This window comes from Neolamprologus multifasciatus, chromosome 3 (assembly GCF_963576455.1).
Source record: "Neolamprologus multifasciatus chromosome 3, fNeoMul1.2, whole genome shotgun sequence".
NCBI classification, from domain to species: Eukaryota; Metazoa; Chordata; class Actinopteri; order Cichliformes; family Cichlidae; genus Neolamprologus; species Neolamprologus multifasciatus.
Genome location: NC_140441.1, coordinates 40565394 through 40585830, shown reverse-complemented (window position 1 = coordinate 40585830; position 20437 = coordinate 40565394). Strand labels below are relative to the sequence as shown.

The following is a 20437-nucleotide window of genomic DNA, read 5'->3' as shown; positions in this document are numbered from 1 at the left end:
ACCTGACTGGGAGCTTTCTGAGTTTGTGTGCAGCTTCCTCCCACAGTCCAAAGAGCAGTTAGTGGGGTTAGGTTAAACAGTCATTCTAAATTTCCCATTAGTGTAAATGGTTGTCTGTCTCTATGTGTTAGACTGGTGACCTGGTGTGCCCTGCCTCTCACCCAGTGGTAACTGGTATAGGCTCCTGCGACCCTGACAAGGATAAGCAAACAAGATGGATTGATTTTATGTGTTCTTTAATAACCATTTGATAGCATCTCTGGTGTAAATGTCATAGGGATCACTTTCTCAGGAAGAAGAGTCATATGACTCGTGAAACACACCTTTTAGATTGGTCAGATGTTACCAACACCACTTTTATGTGCATGTGCAGAGGAAACCTCAAGCTTCAGGTTATTAAAGTTGGAACTAATGTGTTTTACTGACTTTGATTTTAGAATTGTCAAAACCTATTGTGGGTGATTTTAATTTCCACATTGATAATGCTATAGACAGACCTTCTGTAAAATTCATCAGTCAGATCAAATCTATTAATTGTACCCAGCATGTGTCAGGGCCCACTCATGACAAGGTTTTAGATCTGGTTTTCACTCTGGGCCTGAACACTGAGTCTTTTTATTCTCAGGTCTTTTTGACCACATGTGTGTTGTTTTTAATTTATTTTCTGATTTGAATCCTGTTACTGGTCATCATATAATTACTTCTCGTATTTTTAATAATCTTTCCTCAGATATAGTTTCTGCTTTTTTAATGTTTATGATGCTTTTTCCCTAAACAAAGATACATATCTAAATATCTAATTCTAAATATCATTGTGCATTCTTTTAATGATGACTATCTGTTTTAGACAAAGTGGTTCCTTTTAAAACCAGAAATGCCACCTCTGCTAAATCTTTAGACTGGATGAATAACAAAATGTACTTTTTCAAGCATAGCTGTCTGAAAGTGGAAGATTTGTAAAAATCTGCAAAGCAAATCCAAGTTCATCTTTTTTATCAAAGACAGCTCTTACATCCTTTTAATAACATGGTGAAATATCTGAGGGCTACATATCTTTTACATTTAATCCAAAACAGCCGAGTGAATTCAAAAGTTTTATTTGACACAGTTAGAAGCATTTTCACACCAGTATTTCCTGCTATAACTGTTCTAACTAATGAAGAGTGTGAAAACTTTCTTTTCTTCTTTTTTAATAAGGTCTATAATATCAGAGTAAATATTACTCCTCGTCCTTCCTCTCTGGCCTCATGCCTTAACTGGCCACCACTTTTAATGAGCTGATGATAGCATCTCTGAATGCTATTGTAACCCAGTGAGTTTACACAACTCAGTAGCACACTACAACATTGTTATTGTTAATTGTGATTCATCATTACTCTGTTAATCACTGAGTTGATCAAAAGTAAATCAATAATAAAAGATAAATACTATAAATATAAGAATAAAACCCAAAGAGTATATTTAACACCCCTACTGGTTAGGAAGGAACAAGCCTCGCCTTCCCCTGCTCTGTACCGTCACGTGCTCAGACACAGAGAGAGACGGAGGTGCATGAGACCATCGCTGATTTTCACCGCCAAGCTTTTTGCTGGAAAATAACTATTAACTTGATAAATTGAGCAAATATCCATACCGGAGATCTGCATGGACCTTGGAGAAACGGACCTGATTTGTTGTGAACATTTTGGACCTTGAAACCATCGCGGTGAGTCAGAAGCTGTTAAGCTAACCTTGAAGCTAAAAAGCTAACAAGAAGTTAACGGGGAATATAATGGCCCAATTTCAATGTTGTAGATCTGCACGGGAGCGGATGAAGTGGACAAGATCCTCTCTGAGAGTTGAACATTAGAAGTGTGCTGGTGAGTTAAACTGGGACTGGGCGAATCAGGCTAATTGAAAAGCTAACTAGCCTGGTGCTTATAGCTGTAGCTGTAGCTGACCACGTTTTCACTGTGGGAGAACACACGGGGTTTCCCACGGAGTTCAGCCATTCTGAGCACTCAGCTTGTGTGCTGATGATATTCTAGTATTACTTGTTGAATATTAAATGCACTAAAATAAGATGATGGAATAAGTTAATTTTGATCTTAAAGGTCATGAATCTACTTTATTTTTGTTACATTTGATGCTCCAGCGGCACTGGATAGATGTCCGTGTTTATTCTTACTGTGCTGATACGTTACCACATACTGTAAAACTACAGCCTGTGGGTTTTTGTATATTCTTTTGGTAATTTTATTCTGTACATTGAGTGTAAATAATAAATTGCTTCATTGCTATGCAGTGTAAAGCAATGCTCCTGTAATTCAGTTAAAGGGCAATACTGTAAAAAAATAATCTACCATAGTTTATGGTTTATTTCTGATTTCTGATAGAAATGTGTACCTTGATGAATAAGCTGATTGTGATTTAAAGATTGCATTCATGATTAAGATGCACTGTATAGACTATAGTTAGAAATTAGAATTAATGTTTTGTGCTTGTTTTGTTATAGCACTTGCATTATTTACACATATGGCCATGTATATCATTAGAGTGTGAACTGAATTAATAATAGTCCTGTTGTTTACAGGCTAGGTTTTTTTTATGGGATCGTGAGACCTGGATTTCTTCCTGACGAGGAAGATGGCGAGCCTTTCCCTTTGAACCGAACCACAGCCATTCCGAGTTGGCCCAGAAGGGCAGGTTGCTCTTCTCTCACGAACAATTGCAACAGTGCGGTAGGACGAAATCGCACCAATCACAGACTTTTGACCTGTTGGATTTGACTTGACTGAACACTGACTATTAAGCCGGCAAGACTGACATATCTGAGCTCAGATAGGACCCTGATTGTTATTATTATTGCTGTCACTGTATTTTATTTTATGTTTTCATTTCTGTTCATGAAATGCTGTTAAATTGTTGCTAAATAGTTTAATACAATTCATAGCAACTTTACCTGTGGCTCCAGTCATTCTTCTCCACGCAACTCACTTTATCCCTCCTACGAATCTAGCTATTGGCCCAATCTCTCCATCTTACTTTAACTTTCCCTACCCTATCCTGTACTTGGCTACACTATCATCAGTTTGGTTGATAAAATGAAGCCATCCTCCTGCCCATGTGACCTTTTACCAACCTCTCTGTTCAGATAGGTCTTTCACACAATGGGACTTTGTTCTGTGGTCACAAATTTTGAAGCCATCCTGATAACCTTCTTTCACCAACGATGTGGAGATCCAACCCTTTTAGAACCAATTAAAATCAAGACACTCCAAAAAGATGCTCTGGAAAAGAGTAGAATTCTTGGAACAGAGTTTAATACACTGAATCATATGAACAGCAGGAAAAAAATACATACAGACATTTAGCAAGAGAATTACATAGCACAAAGCAAGCAAAGCAAAACCCCGGGGTGTACAGCCTTAAGCACAGACAGTAGAGCAACACAGAGACGGACAGAGAGTAACAGCAGAGGGGAAAAAGTGCCGGGGGTGTCTTCTGGTCCCCTAATATATAGGGACCAGTATCCCCGCCCCCTGCTGCTGGGTAACTTTCCCACGCGCCCAAACACAGCTGCAGGGATCAGGTAGAGGCCAAGGTCTTGGGCAAAGGCCAGTCACGACTCTGACTACCCCTTGCTCTGGCTTATCACAATAGGTCATGACACGGTCAAACATCACACTTTAATCCTAATTACTAAATCTTACACAGCAAGTGGCACAATCTGATAATATATAATCTTATAACTACATAGGTTACATGCTTAAAACACTTCAGTGTAGTTCAAAGTATGTGTGTGTGTGTGTGTGTGTGTGTGTGTGTGTGTTATTATATCGTATGCTATTTTATCGTGATGTGTTCAGGATCTCTGTTACAATGTTACTGTTTTGGTTGTGCTGCATGAAAGATTTAGTGTGTATTAGGGAAGGTTAGTTACCGGAGCTGGAGGGTGAGTTGTTCAGGCGAACTCTCAACAGCATTAACTGCCCTGTTACTGTAAAACCTTGATAAACCTCGGTGAAGCAAAATGTCTTGTCTTTAAGACTCTACATGAAAGTTAAAATATATATGTTCAGTGCACATAGATATATAGTGTATATAGTTACATAGTTATACATATCATACAAAAATCCACCACAGTTCTCATGGTGATTTGTAGTTCTTCAACTTATTGTGCATTTTTTTTAAAGAGCTTGTTATTCATCCTGTTTAAAAGAGAAAAAAAACCTCTGCTGACCCCTCTCTCCTTTCAGAATTTTAGGCCAAATTTCAAAATTGCCTTTTATCAGCAAAATTTTAGAAAAATTGGTGTCCAACTACCTTTCAGAAGTTTTTACAACTCACATTTTTAAAAAGTTTCAGTCCAAGTTTCACCAGATGCAGTTTACTAAAGCAGTTCTTCTTAGAGTTTGAAATTATGTTTTAATGCATAGAGATGCAACTGAATATTCAGTCCTTGTATTCTTGGATCTCACAGCTGCTCACTTTGTGTTTAAATTGAACAAAACTGTTATGGTCCTGGGTCGGTGACTAGGGCTGGGTATCGTCACTGATTTCTAGAATCGAATCGATTCGATCCACGATTCGATTCGAATCTGGGAAATGTTGACAGTCAGAAATATTATAATTCAGATCAGTACATTTACATATTTTTGTATCTATAAAAAGAAAGCTGACACACGCAAGACTTTATCAAAGGTGTGAGCATCACAGCAGATGCCTTTGTGTCAAAGCAGCTGAAGATAAAACACAGAAAAACATGAAGGCGATTTTCCTGGCCTGGGATTTTATAAAAATATTCTGCAGTACATCAAAAACGAAAGAAAACCATTAATCAACATATGAACGTTACCTCTAAAGTTACAGCAGTTTTATTAGAGACACAGCTAAGCGTTTTGCATTTTGCATAATTTTAAAAAGTTTAAATCGGTTCAGTATTGAACGGCAGAAATTAGGTTTTCTTTTCAGAAGTATGTAAAAGGAAACAAACAGCCGACAGCGCTGTAAATAACTGTAGTGTTGTGCGTAACTGTGCGGGAAACTGTTGTTGAAGTACAACAGTAGTAAGTACAGTAATTTTATCTGGTGGAAGCAAAACAGCAAAAGTCAGAGTGAATTCATGACGATGTTTATGTGAAGCGCAGTTTGGATCTTCTTTTGCTGCTGGTTCGGTCAATATTGTTTGGAGAGAGATAAACGAACAGCTTTAGAATCAGCGCAAAAAGGCCGTAAACACAAAGCGCGGACCTGCCGACAGATCAGAATCAGCGAGCTGTCGGCTTTCAGCCCCGACCGTGTCCGTGCAGTCGGGTGAGAAAGGCGACGTCTCACTGATTCTGATCCGCGGGTCCGGGCTTTGTGTTTACGTCTCTGTGCAGAATCCGTGTTCCTGCTCTCATTTACTATTTTAGCTGTTTGGTGGTTGTTGAAATTTTGTGAGATTTCACCTGAGATTCTGGCATTTCGGGAAAAAATAAATTTATATTAAAAAAATCGATTCAGGATTTTAATGAATCGATTTCACGTTATCCAAGCCAGAATCGATTTTAATCGATTATAAAAACCCACCCCTATCGGTGACCCAGTGTTTTTGTACTTTTTACTTTTGATTTCATCATGGATTGTGACTGTGGTTTGGTTTCTGTCCTGGTGTTTCTAGCTCCCTAGTTTTGTGGTACTTCCTGAGTTCTGATTTTTAGGTTTTGTTATTTGACTTCCCAATGTTAATTCTGTGCTCCCTCTGTTCTGTGTCATCCCTGCCTGTGTATCCCCCCTAGTGTAGTCAGGTCTCTGTGTAAAGCGCGTCTCTGAGTCTGTGTATTCGCGTGTGTTTTGAGTTTCCTGTTCTATTGTGAAAGTCTGTGTCTTATGCCAGTGTGTTCAGTTTGCGTTTCCCCTGTCTCGTCTTGTCGATCACAATCAGCTGTGCCTCCCTCCTGTGTATAGTTTCCTCGTTCCCTTCTGAGTAGTGTGTGTTCACTCATGTTCGGCGCTAGTCCATCTGTGTTTCTTCCCTGCGTTTTCTCCCCGAGTCGCCTGTTCAGGTTCATTTTGTTAGTCATTCCCAGTTTAGGTCGCCTTTAGGTTTTGTTTTTGCTCGCTGTGTTTCTGTTTGTGCCACCGGCGTGTGTAAATAAAGCTCGCTCACGTCCAAGCCAGTGCCAGCGTCTGGGTCCTCTCTCACACCCTCCACACGTCTGCCACCGCAGCCGTGACAGTAACACTGAGATTGTTTTGAAATCGAATTTCATGTGACTTAACATGCTACAATAAAATAGATGCGACAAATACACAATCCAACCTGTTGTTTGCCTTTTATTTTTTTTAGTTCAATAACTCAAAGCTTGAGATGAAAGAAAGTAAAATCTTGCATTTACAAACAATGGTGAATGATAACTATAAGGTTAAAGTAAAGAAAATTAAAATCAAAAAACAAATCAGACAAAGAAAGTGAATGTAAGTTCTGAATATGATTACTTACTCAGATTAGAAAACTTTCTTCACAGGTGAAAACTGAATATGTGAATACTTCAGAAATAAAAACATTAAATTCTAAGGTTTTTTTAGTCTTAGTAGAATAATACCTCATACAGACTTAGGTATCCGTGAGAAACATAAATGTATATTTGAAAAAAATATAAAATGACAACAAAACCAAAACAAGGCACGTTTTGATCAGATTCTTTTTCATTTCAGGTGTTAACTGCAAACTCATGTCAATGTGAGCAATAGTAAAAGAAATGTTCTCGTATTACGGTATTGTAAAGGCATAGTAGCTAATGTACATTAATCTACATCATAAAAGTGATCTGATATCACATTATTGGATGTGTTCTCTGCACTTAAAGAATAGGAGGAAGAATGTAACTCCTCTTACTAGCTGTGAAACGACTCTTTGAGACTTTTTTCTGCCTGATCTCTTGTGATTTGTTTCCAAGCTGAAGGGATATCAGCAGGCATTGCATTAAATCTTTTAGCAAAATCATTGTTGTACTTTGCCATTATAAATTTCCAGTAGTCTGCTGCTTCAAGGCTCGCATCTGGAGGGATTTTCCAGTCTGGAAAAATTTTCTTGTAGTGCTTATAAGGGTGCCATTCATTGTTTGTAGCACTGCAGCAAAAACGCTGGTCACTGATCACAGAAGATGAGCATATTTCAGTGACAAGTTTGTCTGTTCTGTTCCACGTGTATCTACCCAGACCCTCTGGCCGATGCAGTGAAGCAAAGTGCTCAGTATGAGCTCCTCCTCCTGCGTCACAGGGAGCTTTACAGAATGGACACTGTTTGCCACAACCAACAAGTTTGTTGAAAAGCTCATTCTGGGGATTCATTTTGAGGTGTTTTAGTTTCATTTCAATGTTCAACGTTTGGAATTCTGTTCTGAGATCTTTTGCCATGTTATTCACAGACACTGTGAGCCAGTGAGCAAACTGTTCCTTGTCAGCATTGTTCAGGATCATGAAAGCACCAAGAGCATCCTGGGAAATCACCAGTTTATCACCAAGTTCTTTGTGAATATCTTCAACAAATGTCTTCAAATCATCACTCTTTCCTGTTTTTGCCTTGTTGATTGCACCATTTATGCTTCTGATACATGACTGGAGACGTCGGCCCTCAAACTCAGACACTGTTGACACAGTTGAAAAGTGCTCCACTATTTGTTTGTGAATCCACATCTTGACATAATTCTCATATGAGTTAATATAGCTCACATAGTTTTTTAAATCATCTTTTGAAAGTAAATCCAGTAAAACTGAATACTGGAAGGACATTCGATTGCTGAACTGTTCACATGTCAGCATTTCACCAGTGATATCAGGGCCCAGGGATTGACTGACAGAGTCTTCAACAGCAGGCTTCAAGCATTGGTTGGTGAATTCTTCTGCCTTCTTCTGACACTGGTCTCTTTCATGGTACACATCAATGAAATCATCACGAAACTTTTCCTTGTTTTTCATCAGACATCTGTAGGGATTATTTTCTTGGATGAAATCTTCGTGCATTTTCTGAAACTCTCTGGCTGCAAATCCACAGATGTGCTGTTTCAGGGAAACTTCAAAGTCAGTGTCGTTGTTAACATCTTTATTGTTTTGCAGTTTCTCGTCAATCATGTGTAGGATCTCCTGGATGTAAGTCTCAGAGTAATTGCTTTTCTTTTTCACTTTTTCTCTCACAAACTGAGTGCAGGCATCTATGATGCTGTCAGCCTGTTTTTGTGCAGCTATTTTGTAATCTTCTTCTCTAAACAAATTCCAGAATTTCTGTTTGCATTTTTTTATAAATCCTTCAGGTGTATATTTGAAAGGCTCTTTTCCACAATCCTGCAGACGTTTTTGACTTAATAATTCACATGCATGACTCCCCCTGTGTGAGAGATTTATTCTCAGGCAGTGAGATACGCTGGTGAAGACATTTGTGATCTTTTGTTCAGAAAAAGAAAGTTTCTTCAGAGTTTCACTCCACATCTTGTGAAATTCATTTTCCAGTTCTGTCTCTCCCATTTGGATATTCTTTTTCCGACATTCATCAATTAGTGCGCAAACTGCTTTCTCAATCTCTTTTGTATGATTCTTCTTAATTTTATCAAGTTTTATCATTCCCTCTCTGATTTCTGCTGCTGCTGTGAGCTGATTAAAAACACTCCTTTCCATTTCTTTTCGAAGGCACTTTACACTGTTTGAGAATTCCTCTTTGTATCCTTCAACCAAATAAACATGACCCTCTGTTTGCTTGAAATACTTTGTCAGATTTTCTAGAAGTTTTGTCTCCCATGTGGACAGCACTGTGGAGGCTTCACTTTTCAAACATGTGAGAAATTCTCTCATGTCAGAAGATTCAGATTTTACAGCAACTTTACCAAAATTGGAAATTTTTCTTTCTGCGTTTGTTACCCAGGTGTACATTTCTTTTTTGAATTCCCACTCCCATTTGTTGAATTCTGTGCAGAGTCTCATGTATGCATCAGCTACTAGACTGTTTCTGAAGCTGAAGATGAAGTTTTCATGCTTTACTGCAGTCCACAGACTTGTCACCCACTCTTTAAACTCCATGACATTATTAGCAGATGACTCACAGTTTCCCAGCAGTTGGATGATGTTTTTCTTGAGCTCATATACAGCCTCACTGTAGCCTGCATTGACTGGTGCCATTGGTGGGTTTCCATTCCAGAGTCCAGGAATATACCAGTTCCCAGTTTCTGGACTGTACTCCATCACATCAGTGAAGCTCTTGTTCTCCTCTTTCTTTTCCATTTTGGCTGCTGCCTGGGTCATCTCATTTAACTGATCCAGGAGCAGTTTCCTGTCTCGTGAGTTATTGTCATGGGCTGAAACATCGGAAACATTCTGGTGAACAAACTGACATTTCGGCTTTTTGCCCACCTCCTTCATCCTGAGAAAAGCATGCACAACTATTTGTAGGATGTCCTTCATTTCAGTTGAATTTTCCATTGCAACATTGACAATGGTGACATCACTCAGCCCCACAACAAGTGTTGCAAGCTCATTGTCGTGCTCGTAGCTATTTTCCAGTTGAGCAAGTTCTGGTGACTTTAAGCCCTCAGTGTCAATGATCAGCATGAAGTCACAGTTTAGGACTTTTTTCATGTCTTCATCAATTTTGATGAGCAACATAAAGGCACCTCGAGTACATCGACCACTGCTGACTGCAAACTGCACTCCAAACATGGTGTTAAGGAGAGTGGACTTTCCTGTGCTCTGAACTCCAAGAACTGTGACTACACGTATCTTTCTGTTTGGAGACACCAAGTCACTGAGCTGAGAGAGAACATCACTCACCCATCTGAGAGGGATGTGGGATGCATCTCCATCTACAAGCTCAAGAGGAAATCCATCAAGCAACAACTCTGCACACAGTTTGGGCAGATGCTGCAGCTGTTGACGTGATGGATCTGTTTGTGGAAGGGACAGTGAGGCTTCATAGATCTGACCCATTTCACGGAAGAAGTGTTCAATCCCCAGTGAGCTGTTGGAAATTTGTCTGTCAATCTCCTTTATCTCCTTCTTGTTCTCAGAGTTCTTGCATTTTTCTTTATATTTCATCCGAAGTTCAGACAGTTTTGTACGAGACAGGTTATCCAGGTTCATTCGCATCCATTTCAGGAAATAAAACCTCTCTGTTCCTGGGCTTGATATTGCATTGATGAACCATGTCATAGCTGTGGACATGTCATAAGAGTTCTGCCTTTTCCGCAGTTCTTTTCTGTCTAACTGAAGTTGACTTTTGTAATCTTCTATATTTCCAGAGCCAACTTTTCGAAGGCGAAATTCTTCTTTCTCTAAGCAGGTCAGTTCTTTCCATATTTCTCCTTGCCGTGGAAGGTGATCTTCTTTGTATTTAAGGATGTCTTGAATTTCTGCAGTGATGACATTTGAATTTTTCTTTGCAGTCTGGCACTCTAGAGAGTCTTCATCAACCAGGATTCCCAGTTCATGGGCAATGTCTGCCATCTGCTCTATTGTCACCTTCATCTTTGAGTTTTCAACTACATCTGTGATTGTTTTTCTCAGATCTTTTACCAAGTCTGCATCATTTTTACTTTTTGTCTTAATAATGATGTTGTTGTTAGTCAAGCCCAACTTGGTTGCTACTTCTTTTAAAGCATCTTTACTGAAGCGCTTGCTCTCATAGTTACCCACTAAGCACACCTCTGTCTTATGCTTTTGGTTGCTAAGTAGACTGCACTTAGAGAAATCCAAATGGTCAAAAAAGACAAAAACTGCTGCAGATGTCTGACACAGAAAGGAGTATTGTGCTTCAAATAAGGCAATGTCCCCATGAAGGTTAGCTACAGCCACTGGCTCACTGAAAATATCAATGTTTGCTTTTCCACAAGGAAGATACCAAGTAATTTCAGTCAGTCCGTTGGATATTCTTCTTGGACTGTCACCACACTCCATGTTGCGGTGAACAAAGGTGTCATGGTACTGCTGAGAATTGCTGAGAAGCTTATTGAGAATCTCTGACTTGGACAAGGAGCACTCACCCAGTCTGACAAAAGAGATCATTGGAAGTTCAGAGAGAACGATTCTGTCTTCAATGAAGCCCTTGGATTCTGACAGAGACTGAGGTCTGTACTTTTTAACAATGTCTCTCATGGCCCACAGCATGAGTGTGCACTGATTGGTGTCACAATTTGGAAGCAGCAGAGGAACAGAGAACTGACACATGGACATTTTTAGTGCTATTTCCTGCTGTAGGAAACCATCAGAACACAGAAAGAGAGCAGTGATAATGTCCAGGGGGTTTAGCATATCATCTGCGTCTGGGCTCTTAAACAGATCATCAAAATCTAAGTTTGAATCCTGTGATTCACCATCAGAATCTGATTTCACATTTCTAGCTGTCACATTAACCATCATCAGTTTCTTTAGAAAACACCATGGAAGGTCTGAGTTACTCTTGACAGGTTGATCAGTGATGGTCTTCTCATTAATCTCAAGCATTCTGCCAAGTGTTAGCTTCTCTCCATAGTACTGTTCAATGTCCAGATCCTTCATTAAGTTTTCCAGCTTTGTCACTGTGAAAATAAACACAGAACAGAACATATAGAACAGGGTCATTACTTTTGGTTTAACATTTGAGGGACGTTATTATTACACGTCACAACGAGCTTTCAAACATCAAACTAATATGAACCTAAACAGTACCACAAGCAAGGCAGTTTATTAACTGCCATGGAATGACGGATGAAAAGAGATGAAAGAGGCAAAACTGTGTGCCAAAATCAGAGGTTGAAGTGGTCAGTGGTTCTTTTTGTTTTTTTGGCACAGCAGTGGAACAAGTGCAGATGTCCATAAGTTGTGGAACACTATGTCAAAAGTTTGCACACAACTTCTCATTTAATGTTTTTTCTTTATTACTTATATTTTAGATTCATCAAAATAGCCTCCCTTTGTTTTTATTACTGGTTTGCACAATCTTGGCACTCTCTCGATGAGCTTCATGAGGTCGTCACCAGAAATGTTTTTTTGTCGGCCCCTTTACCTTCCCTCTGCAGTCCATCTCATCCCACTTTATCCTCTTTCCTACTCATTTTTTTGTTTATAAGCAAACTCACCTTCTACAACAGATGCAACAGAAAATAGAGCTATTTTTTATTTTCCTTCTTTTTCTCTGATTCAAGCTGAGTACATTGATTAGAATAAAATCTTAGACTGAAATAACATTTGTATTCCCATCTACTATTATTTTTTTCTGACATTAAGTCTCTTCTCATATTTGTTTCTCAGGTAGAGCAATGATTTTCCTGGTTCCAACTACAAAAAATTCCACTACAGCGGTGTTCTTTACATCTCACAGATCATGGTTCAATGAAGAATTATCACCCATTTTTCATTTAAAAAAAGTATTTTAAAACTTTTTTTAAAATGTACTTTGGAAGGACCTTCAAACAAATACAATTATTTTTCATGACATTGATTTTTTAAATTATTTTTTTATTTTATATTTTACAATACTTGTTTACTTATTTTACTTTTTTAATGGAATAATTTTTCAGATCTCTCTCCCATCTCATAGCACTTGTCTCTCAATCATCAAATTGTATTACTCTGGAAAAAGTACAAAGTCTCCAGAGACACTATGGCAAAAACAAAATATGCCTCTGCGTCCCACAGACTGGCTGTTAATTCATCCATTGACTTATGGACCCAAGCCAGCACGAGAACCCCAAATATCCATTCTTCCAATTCTCTCCCAAAAAACACCATCTTTTTAGATTAGTCATTCGAGAATGATTTTCTGTATTGAGATGGGCATGAACAGCTTAAAAGCTGACTGATGTCTGTCACACGAGTCACTGCCATTCATGCTGGCCCTGGCATTGTTTTTATTATATTTTTGTGCAGACAGTTTTGCCTGATGTGTATTTGAGGATGATGACCACTATATTCCACCATTTTCAGATGTGATTGTCTTGCTTGGAGGGATATGGATAGCAGTTTCCTTATTTGGTTTAGAATCATTAGATTCAGAATTAACCTCAAGATGGTCTTCATCTTCAGACACATGTTCCTCCTCTATGATCAAAGCGGAGTTCCAGAGCCTCCAGGGCTGTCAACTGTTTATGTCTGCTGTGTGTTTGTGCTCGGAGTCTCACAATTTCAAAGAAACGAGCAGTGTTGGGTCAAATTGACCAGCGTATGTGTTGATTACAGTTTTAAAGCCAAGTATAACACATTTCAAATTCAAAAATACTTGAGACACTGAAGCTGTACTTCAACTTTTACTAGAGTATTTTTTAACACTAGTATCTGTACTTCTACTTAAGTTCAGAATGTCTGTACTTTTTTAAGTATTTTGTGGTTTGCTCCATTTTCCAACAGCTATGACTCGCCTCTTTTGCTTACCTTTGTTTCCAGATGTCTCAACAGACTGGCCTTTGAGGTCGTCCATTTCATCAGAGCCTGAATAATGTCCTCTGGTCTCACGATTCTGTGTGTGGAGCAGTTCATGTAGTTAGTCTCAGTTGTTGTTAATGGAAAAAATCATTTTGCTTAAAGCTGCAAGCCGGCAACACGTCAGTTTGTGCAGTTCTGCAGAACAAACAAATTGTATAAAGCTGATTATTAACACCCATATAACACCAGGCTAAACATGGTGTTGAGAGAAGGATGTTACGTTTAATAAATGCGGTTCACCTTTCGCAGCCTCGCTGTTTCACTGATTTTGTTTGTGCAATTTTGCATGCTTTTTTTTTTTTTTTTTTAAACAGTGGATAATGTTCTGTGTCCTGATTGATTGACAATGGTCTACAGCCAATCTCCTCGATACCGTATCTCCTGTACAGTACAGAATGAGTTCAGCTTGTCAAATTTACATAAATCTTCAATCGCTAGCAGTGTGACTCTGAAGGGCTGTACTGTATGTTTATAAGTATTAAACAATGTCGACAAAATGTTTTGCACCATCGAAGGCACCTGCAGTAGCACCCAAAAGGAAGAGGAAGATGCTAACCATCGCACAAAAAGTTGGACTTCTGGACATGCTAAAGGAAGGTAGAAGTTACCGTATTTTTCAAATTATAAGTGAAACAAAACAGTCAGATAAGTCAAACTTTACTCAACTGATTCTTCTTGCTTCCTCCATTGATTCAATAATGTTGAATTCTCTGGCAGCTATTTCCATATTCTGGACCTGAAAACAGGCTTTGATCTTTGGTTTCATTCTACAGGGTGGGCCATTTATATGGATACATCAAACTTATTGGTAATGTCACAAGAAAAACAATGGTGTGCTTGGTTTCAATGTAACTTTATTCTTTCATGAGTTATTTACAAGTTTCTCTTTGTTCACAGCCATTGACATGTCGAAGAGGTTAACACGTGAGGCGTGGATCGAAATTGTGTTGATATCTGGTGAACGCAGTAACCGGGTCATTGCAGCAGATTTCAATGCAAGACACCCTACGAGACCAACCATCTCCCATTCTACAGTTGGCAAACTGCTTGCTAAGTTTCGTGAAACTGGTTCAGTGTTGGATTTGCCAAAATTTACTTAACAATAAAATAACATAAAAGACAATCCTACTGATGTAGCAATCACTGTTGCTTAACTCACATGCTGACATGGAAATTTAATACTTAGCTGTAATGCCCCATTTCATTTTAGAGATTTTTTTTAACAGATGCTGGATATAAACATGATGTATGCTGATGAAATTATGCTTTTTATGCATCATAAAATGTCCTGCAAAACAAATTGAAGTAACTAACTTTATGTTATTCAAAAGTTGCATTTAAATAACAGACAGTACAGGCTAAAGTGGTTAGCTTGCAGTACTGTGATGATGATTACAGAGATGCAGAATATATGTGATGCCCACAGTTAGTGTTAGATTACACTAAGAGTAGCAGACATCAATATAAATTTAAGCTGATGTCTTTACTAGTTTTATACTATGTAGAGGGTAGAAAGTAGCCATGACATGGCACTCACAATAGAAATAATTGCGACTTATTTCTGAATGATTCGTTTCCCACACTGTTACCACAACACCAGATTTTAGGGTTTCCCCATACTAGGGTTGGGCAATATGTAAAAATTTTCCAACAGACAATCTTAAGTCCAATAATCGACGATGGGTGATATATTCGCGCATGCGCAGACTTGGGTCGGGTGCATCCTTCGTGGCCCACCATATCCCTGAATTCATACCGCGACCCAGTTTCCAACAATGGCGGCAGCTAATTAGTTTTAATGTTACTCTTATTACTCTTTCTGGGTCACAAAATAAATTAAGATATTTTCAGGCGAGAATGTAGCTGTGTAAACTTCAAATATCTACTCTGTTTATCAAGACATCACATATTTGCAAACGTGCTCCGACGTGTTCAGAGACACATAGGCATAAGCGAGGTACTATTTTTTTTTAGCCACGAGTTCATAGTAGCTCGTTGCTGCAGCGTTGTTCGCTCCCCACCTACGTAGGAGGCGGGCCTCTAATCCATTTGATTGGTTAATGCTGTGAAGGGCTCTATTTGACTGGTCAAATGTGTCAAGGGGTTTCTTTGTTTGGTAAATTCTTTAAAGCACGTGTGTAAACATTTTAGGGTACTCAATTATCGCAGTTTACGCCGTCTTTTGCGATGGGCCCATCGCACAGGCTGATATCGCGATGACAATAAATTTTCGATTTATTGTGCAGGTCTAGCTGGGTATCGTCACTGATTTCTATAATCCATTTGATTCCGATTCACAAGGTCCGATTCGAATCAATTTTGCCTCAGACAGTCAGAAATATTATAATTCTGATCATTTATCAGCACTGACACTTGTGAGATTTATCAGAGTTGTAAACACCACAGAAGATGTCTTTGTGTTAAAGTAACTGAGGATAAAACACAGAAAAACATGAAGGAGATTTTCCTGGCCTGGCTTCTTATAGCAGGTAACCTTAAAATATTCTGCAGTGAAGAAAAACTGAAGAAAACCATGAATCAACATATGAACATTACCTGATGCTGCTGAAGTGAAGCAGAGCAAAGTTACAGAGGTTTGATTAGAGACAGCCAAGCGTTTTGCAATTTCACATAATTTTAAAAAGTTTAAATTTCTTCAGTATTGAACAGCAGAAATGAGGCTTTTTTGTCCGAGGTCATTTAAGTTAAGTTAAGTTAGAAAGAAAGAAAGAAAGAAAGAAAGAAAGAAAGAAAGAGGCCGACAGCGCTGTAAACAAGGTGGGTAGTAAGCAAACAAATAATGCAGAAAACAGAGATCTGGGATGGGAAACTGTTTAGAAAAATGGTTCATTTCTCGAAGCCAACACAGTCCTATTTAGTGCCCTCTGGTGGCCAAACATATGAAGAGCAGCTTGACTCTACAACTTTTTTTAGTCTTTCCAGCTTCAAACCAATGACTGTAGAAAACAGTTTTCTACAGTCATTGCTTCAAACAGTCTCAAGGAGGCAGTATTATTTCCGGGTTATGGGGACTACACCTCCGGTGTTATTTAACGAAGAAACCACTGTACATGCTCTCGGCCATGATATAAAGAAACTTTTTGATTTGAAGTTGTCCTTTGAAGGTGAGTTTTCTTTACAGAGGAATTGCTCTGTTTTGACGCTTCATACTAAATTAGACGGTTAGCTTATCTGAGTCATAGCACTGCTGTGTAGGGTTAGCCCTCCTGTGATATTATCGAGTCGATGCAAGAGGACTGCATAGGCTAGAATAGAATTCAACTTTACTGTCATTGCACATGTCACAAGTACAAGGCAACGAAATGCGGTTTGCATCCATCCAGAAAGTGCTTTAGACATAATATAGGTATATTACAAAATATATATTAGCAATAATATAGATATATTACAGAAAAGGGTCTGTTATAGGTATGAGGGTACAAAAATATGGGTCTATTATGGGTATGCTACAATGTACACAGTATGAGGGTATGTTATGAATAAGCTATAACTATAAGTATGTACAGGCTGTAGTGAGTGTACAGGCTATGAACAGGATATAAATATGAAATATGAAGCTATACAGAAATATGAAATATAAAAAAACTATACAGAAATATGATATGAACTATGCAAGTTAACCATTTATAGAATTATAATTATTGCATTGTACAGAATGATTGTCTATACAGCATTTACAGTAGTGCAGTTTAGATTATAGAGATATGTGGATAATCTCTACAAAACTACTATATATATATATATATATATATATATATATATATATATATATATATATATATATATATATTTATAAAACTACCGCGCTCTGCATCTAAAAATTCACTTTAAACTACACTACCATTCAAATGTTTTAGAACACCCCAGTTGTTCCAGTTTTTTATTGTAAATTATGCAGTTTAATGTCTCACAGCACTCTGAAATGAAAGCATAGTACAGATAAGTAATTGGAGTTAAAAAAAAATAAATAATCATGGAGTCAATTTATAGACCAAAATGTATTCTAAACTTCTTACTTTTCAAAGTAGCCACTTTTGGCTCAAATAACAGCTGAACTCACCCGTGGCATTCTTTCTACAATAGAAATAAAATATTCTTCAGAAGGTTCTTTCCATATCTGTTGCAGAAGTTTCCATAAATGTGTGGCACTTGTAGGTTGCTTTGCTTTCACTCTTTTGTCCAGTTCATCTTTTAAATCTGGAGACTCATGTTTTCAGGGTTACCATCTTGGTCTTTTTTCCTGAGGTAGTTCTGGCATAACTTGAACTTATTTCTGAGTGTCTGTTGATAGTGAAGGAAGCTGTACTCACTGACAACTTGACTTTCTCTGCAATTTCTCTGTAGGGAAGACCTACATTTTTAAGTGTTATGATGGTCTGTCTCTTTTGTATTGCCCTTTTCCCCACCATTTTTGTAGCAACACACTACTTTCTGCAGTGCAGTACTGTTCAACTGATGCTCACAAGTGTGTTCCAACACTGCTTTTATGCAGACACACGGGGTTGTAAGTAATCCAGAAAAGCTGGAACCCCAGTAGGAATTAGCAGCACCAGCTTTCAAGGCTTGATCAACTTCCACTGCTGCAGAACAGCTTTAAATTGTTAATGCATTTTGTGTTCTCTGAAAAAGACCTTTTTGTATAATTCTGAAATGTAAATTATTTCTCAGTTTTGTGTAACCTTACTTTTTTTAACCTCTGGCAGCTCACCACTTACATTTGTACCATTTCAAGCTATTCATTGGACTTGAACAACTTGAATTGCAATAAATAACTGGAAAAATTGGGGTGATCCAAAACCGGCAGTGTATATTTAATCCCATTTTAAAATCTGTAATTAATTTAACTGTACAATCATATATTTTAGAAATGCTCATCTTGTACAAAATATCATCTCATGATAAAATGACTGATTACTACAAGTTATTGTTCAATGCTCTGCACAGATATGAGGTCCTTTAGATTTTATTCTGAGATAAGAATAAATTCCGCATGACCTCTTGGCTGCTGTACTGTCCACCCCAGTATGTCCTCCATCCCTCAGACGGGCCCTGCACACACAGACTCCAGCTCACCTGCTGTAGAGATGGACCCAGTGGAGTACACTCTAAGGAAGCGTCTTCCCCGGAAGCTCCCAAAAAGACGCAACGACGTCTACGTCAACATGAAGACTGACTTCCGGGCTCAGCTGGCGCGATGCTTATATATATATATATATATATATATATATATATATATATATATATATATATATATATATATATATATATATATAATATGTTTATATGTAAATATAAAGATATTGTAAATAACCCTCCTACAGACAACAAGTTTAGAAATTTAGATGACCCTTCGGAGGAAACGGAGCAAGACCAACTGATTAATTTCGTTTGTAATTTTGTGTAATCTATGACTTTAATTGTTTATGGTTTTCTTTGTCAGCATAAACTTAAAACTAATTTAAACACTGTGCATTGTTACCTTCTTGTTACCAGTCTGACAGGTTTGAGTATCGGTGAAACTGCAGATCTCCTGAGATTTACATGATAGCCTGTGGGGATCAGTGGGGATGCATCAGTGCAGACTGGTTAAACTACTTGGAGCTGACAGTATACGTTAATTTAGGAATTGCTTGAAAAATACATTATGCCCTATGGGCCAGTGTTTGCTAGTATACCTAACTGTATACTTCATGTAATGCTCTTATGTGTGTATATGCAACTAGATATAGTCCTAATTTTTGTCCCAGTTTTGTTGTTTACCCTATGAGTAATGAGAGTTACTCTGGATAGTAAATAGACCAGTTTTCTACTGCCAGTTCTACTCTATGCACTCTAAGTGTTTTACACATTTTCTCTCATTCACCCATCTCTGATGCACTTTAACCTCGTGTTATAAGGTTAAAGCAATTGGAATTTTATAACCACTTTATGAGCTGCCTTTGCACTGTGTGAAAGCCACTTTTCATGTGTAGGTACACATATTGAGAGACAAAAAAGAGTGGTTACTGCCTTCATGTATTTTGCAAAATGGTTGAGATCAACCTAAAAAATATGCGCATAAAGAAACATAATAGCAACAACTTGGACTCTGTTGCTGTGTTAGTGATAGCCTAATCTGTGAGAGCAATTGCATAATTTCCTGGTAATTCCATAATTTTTTCACTTATGAAGATATTGAAATTGATTCTGATCATCAGAATCATAATTAAAGAAGAATATAAACATTTAAAAAAAATAACATGTGAGCATGGTTCACAAAGTTTGAAAATCCTGAAAAGCTGAGTTAATAATTAAAATCAAAATAGCAGCCTGTCTGAGCTACTGACTTTTGTTCTTCCTGGTAATGATGATAATGATGATGATGATAATTAAATTATTTAATTATTAAAATTAAATAATTTCCCCTAGGGATCAATAAAGGATTCTGATTCTGATAATAATAATAATAATAATAATAATAATAATAATAATAATAACAATAATAATAATAATAACAATAATAACAACAACAACAACAACAACAATGATAAAATCACTTGTTCAATAACAACAAAAAGCACCTACCCTTGAAGAGGATATTAGTCTGAGGGGGAAAAGATATCTGTAAAGAAGTCCCCCTATCACTATTATAAAGATGTTATATGTTTAGCAATCTGAATGTCAATGCTGTGCTGCAGTTCTGATCACTCCTTTTCTACTCTTGGGTGAATACTTTCACTTTTGGTATCATGGTCATATGATTGCCAGCTTTGTTGCTGTGACGTAGAAGACACAATAATCGTCCCTTTTAAAGCCACAAACCAAATGTTTGAGCACACAATTGCCCTATAAATGGAAATTTGAAACTGTGGTATGCACAGAAGCCCAGTAACAGGACACTGCTCTTTTCAGACCTGGAAGGCCGTTCCTCCCAACCACGCCATTCCAGGTCCCACTGTCATTGCCCACATGAGCCCTAAAGTCTCCCAGTAGGTTGAAAGATTCCCCAAGTGGCACACCATCAAGCACC

The 20437-nt window shown here is 37.9% G+C and overlaps 1 protein-coding gene and 2 long non-coding RNA genes across 3 annotated transcripts in view; 2 read left to right on the top strand and 1 right to left on the bottom strand.

The window, feature by feature from the left end:
• The window catches only part of LOC146523192 (uncharacterized), a 123609-nt gene that overhangs the window by 68163 nt on the left and 35009 nt on the right, over positions 1-20437 (top strand). The window lies entirely within an intron of this gene.
• On the top strand, positions 1342-2940 carry LOC146523196 (uncharacterized). The gene is made up of 2 exons (XR_014871498.1): positions 1342-1859; positions 2573-2940. It is a non-coding gene; the product is annotated as an uncharacterized LOC146523196 (long non-coding RNA).
• LOC146523195 (up-regulator of cell proliferation-like) lies at positions 6285-20272 on the bottom strand. The gene is made up of 3 exons (XM_085144682.1): positions 19993-20272; positions 13357-13441; positions 6285-11525 (listed from the first exon to the last, which is right to left on the bottom strand). Exons 2-3 carry the CDS (start codon positions 13400-13402, stop codon positions 6862-6864), a joined length of 4710 nt encoding a protein of 1569 aa, XP_085000808.1. The 5' UTR covers positions 13403-13441; positions 19993-20272; the 3' UTR covers positions 6285-6861.

Coding starts and splice junctions, on each gene's coding strand:
- LOC146523195 (XM_085144682.1), bottom strand. CDS start 13,402: ATGGACGACCTCAAAGGCCAGTCTGTTGAGACATCTGGAAACAAAG. Junction 11,526..13,356: donor TGAGACATCTGGAAACAAAG/GTAAGCAAAAGA, acceptor TTATTTTCACAG/TGACAAAGCTGGAAAACTTA.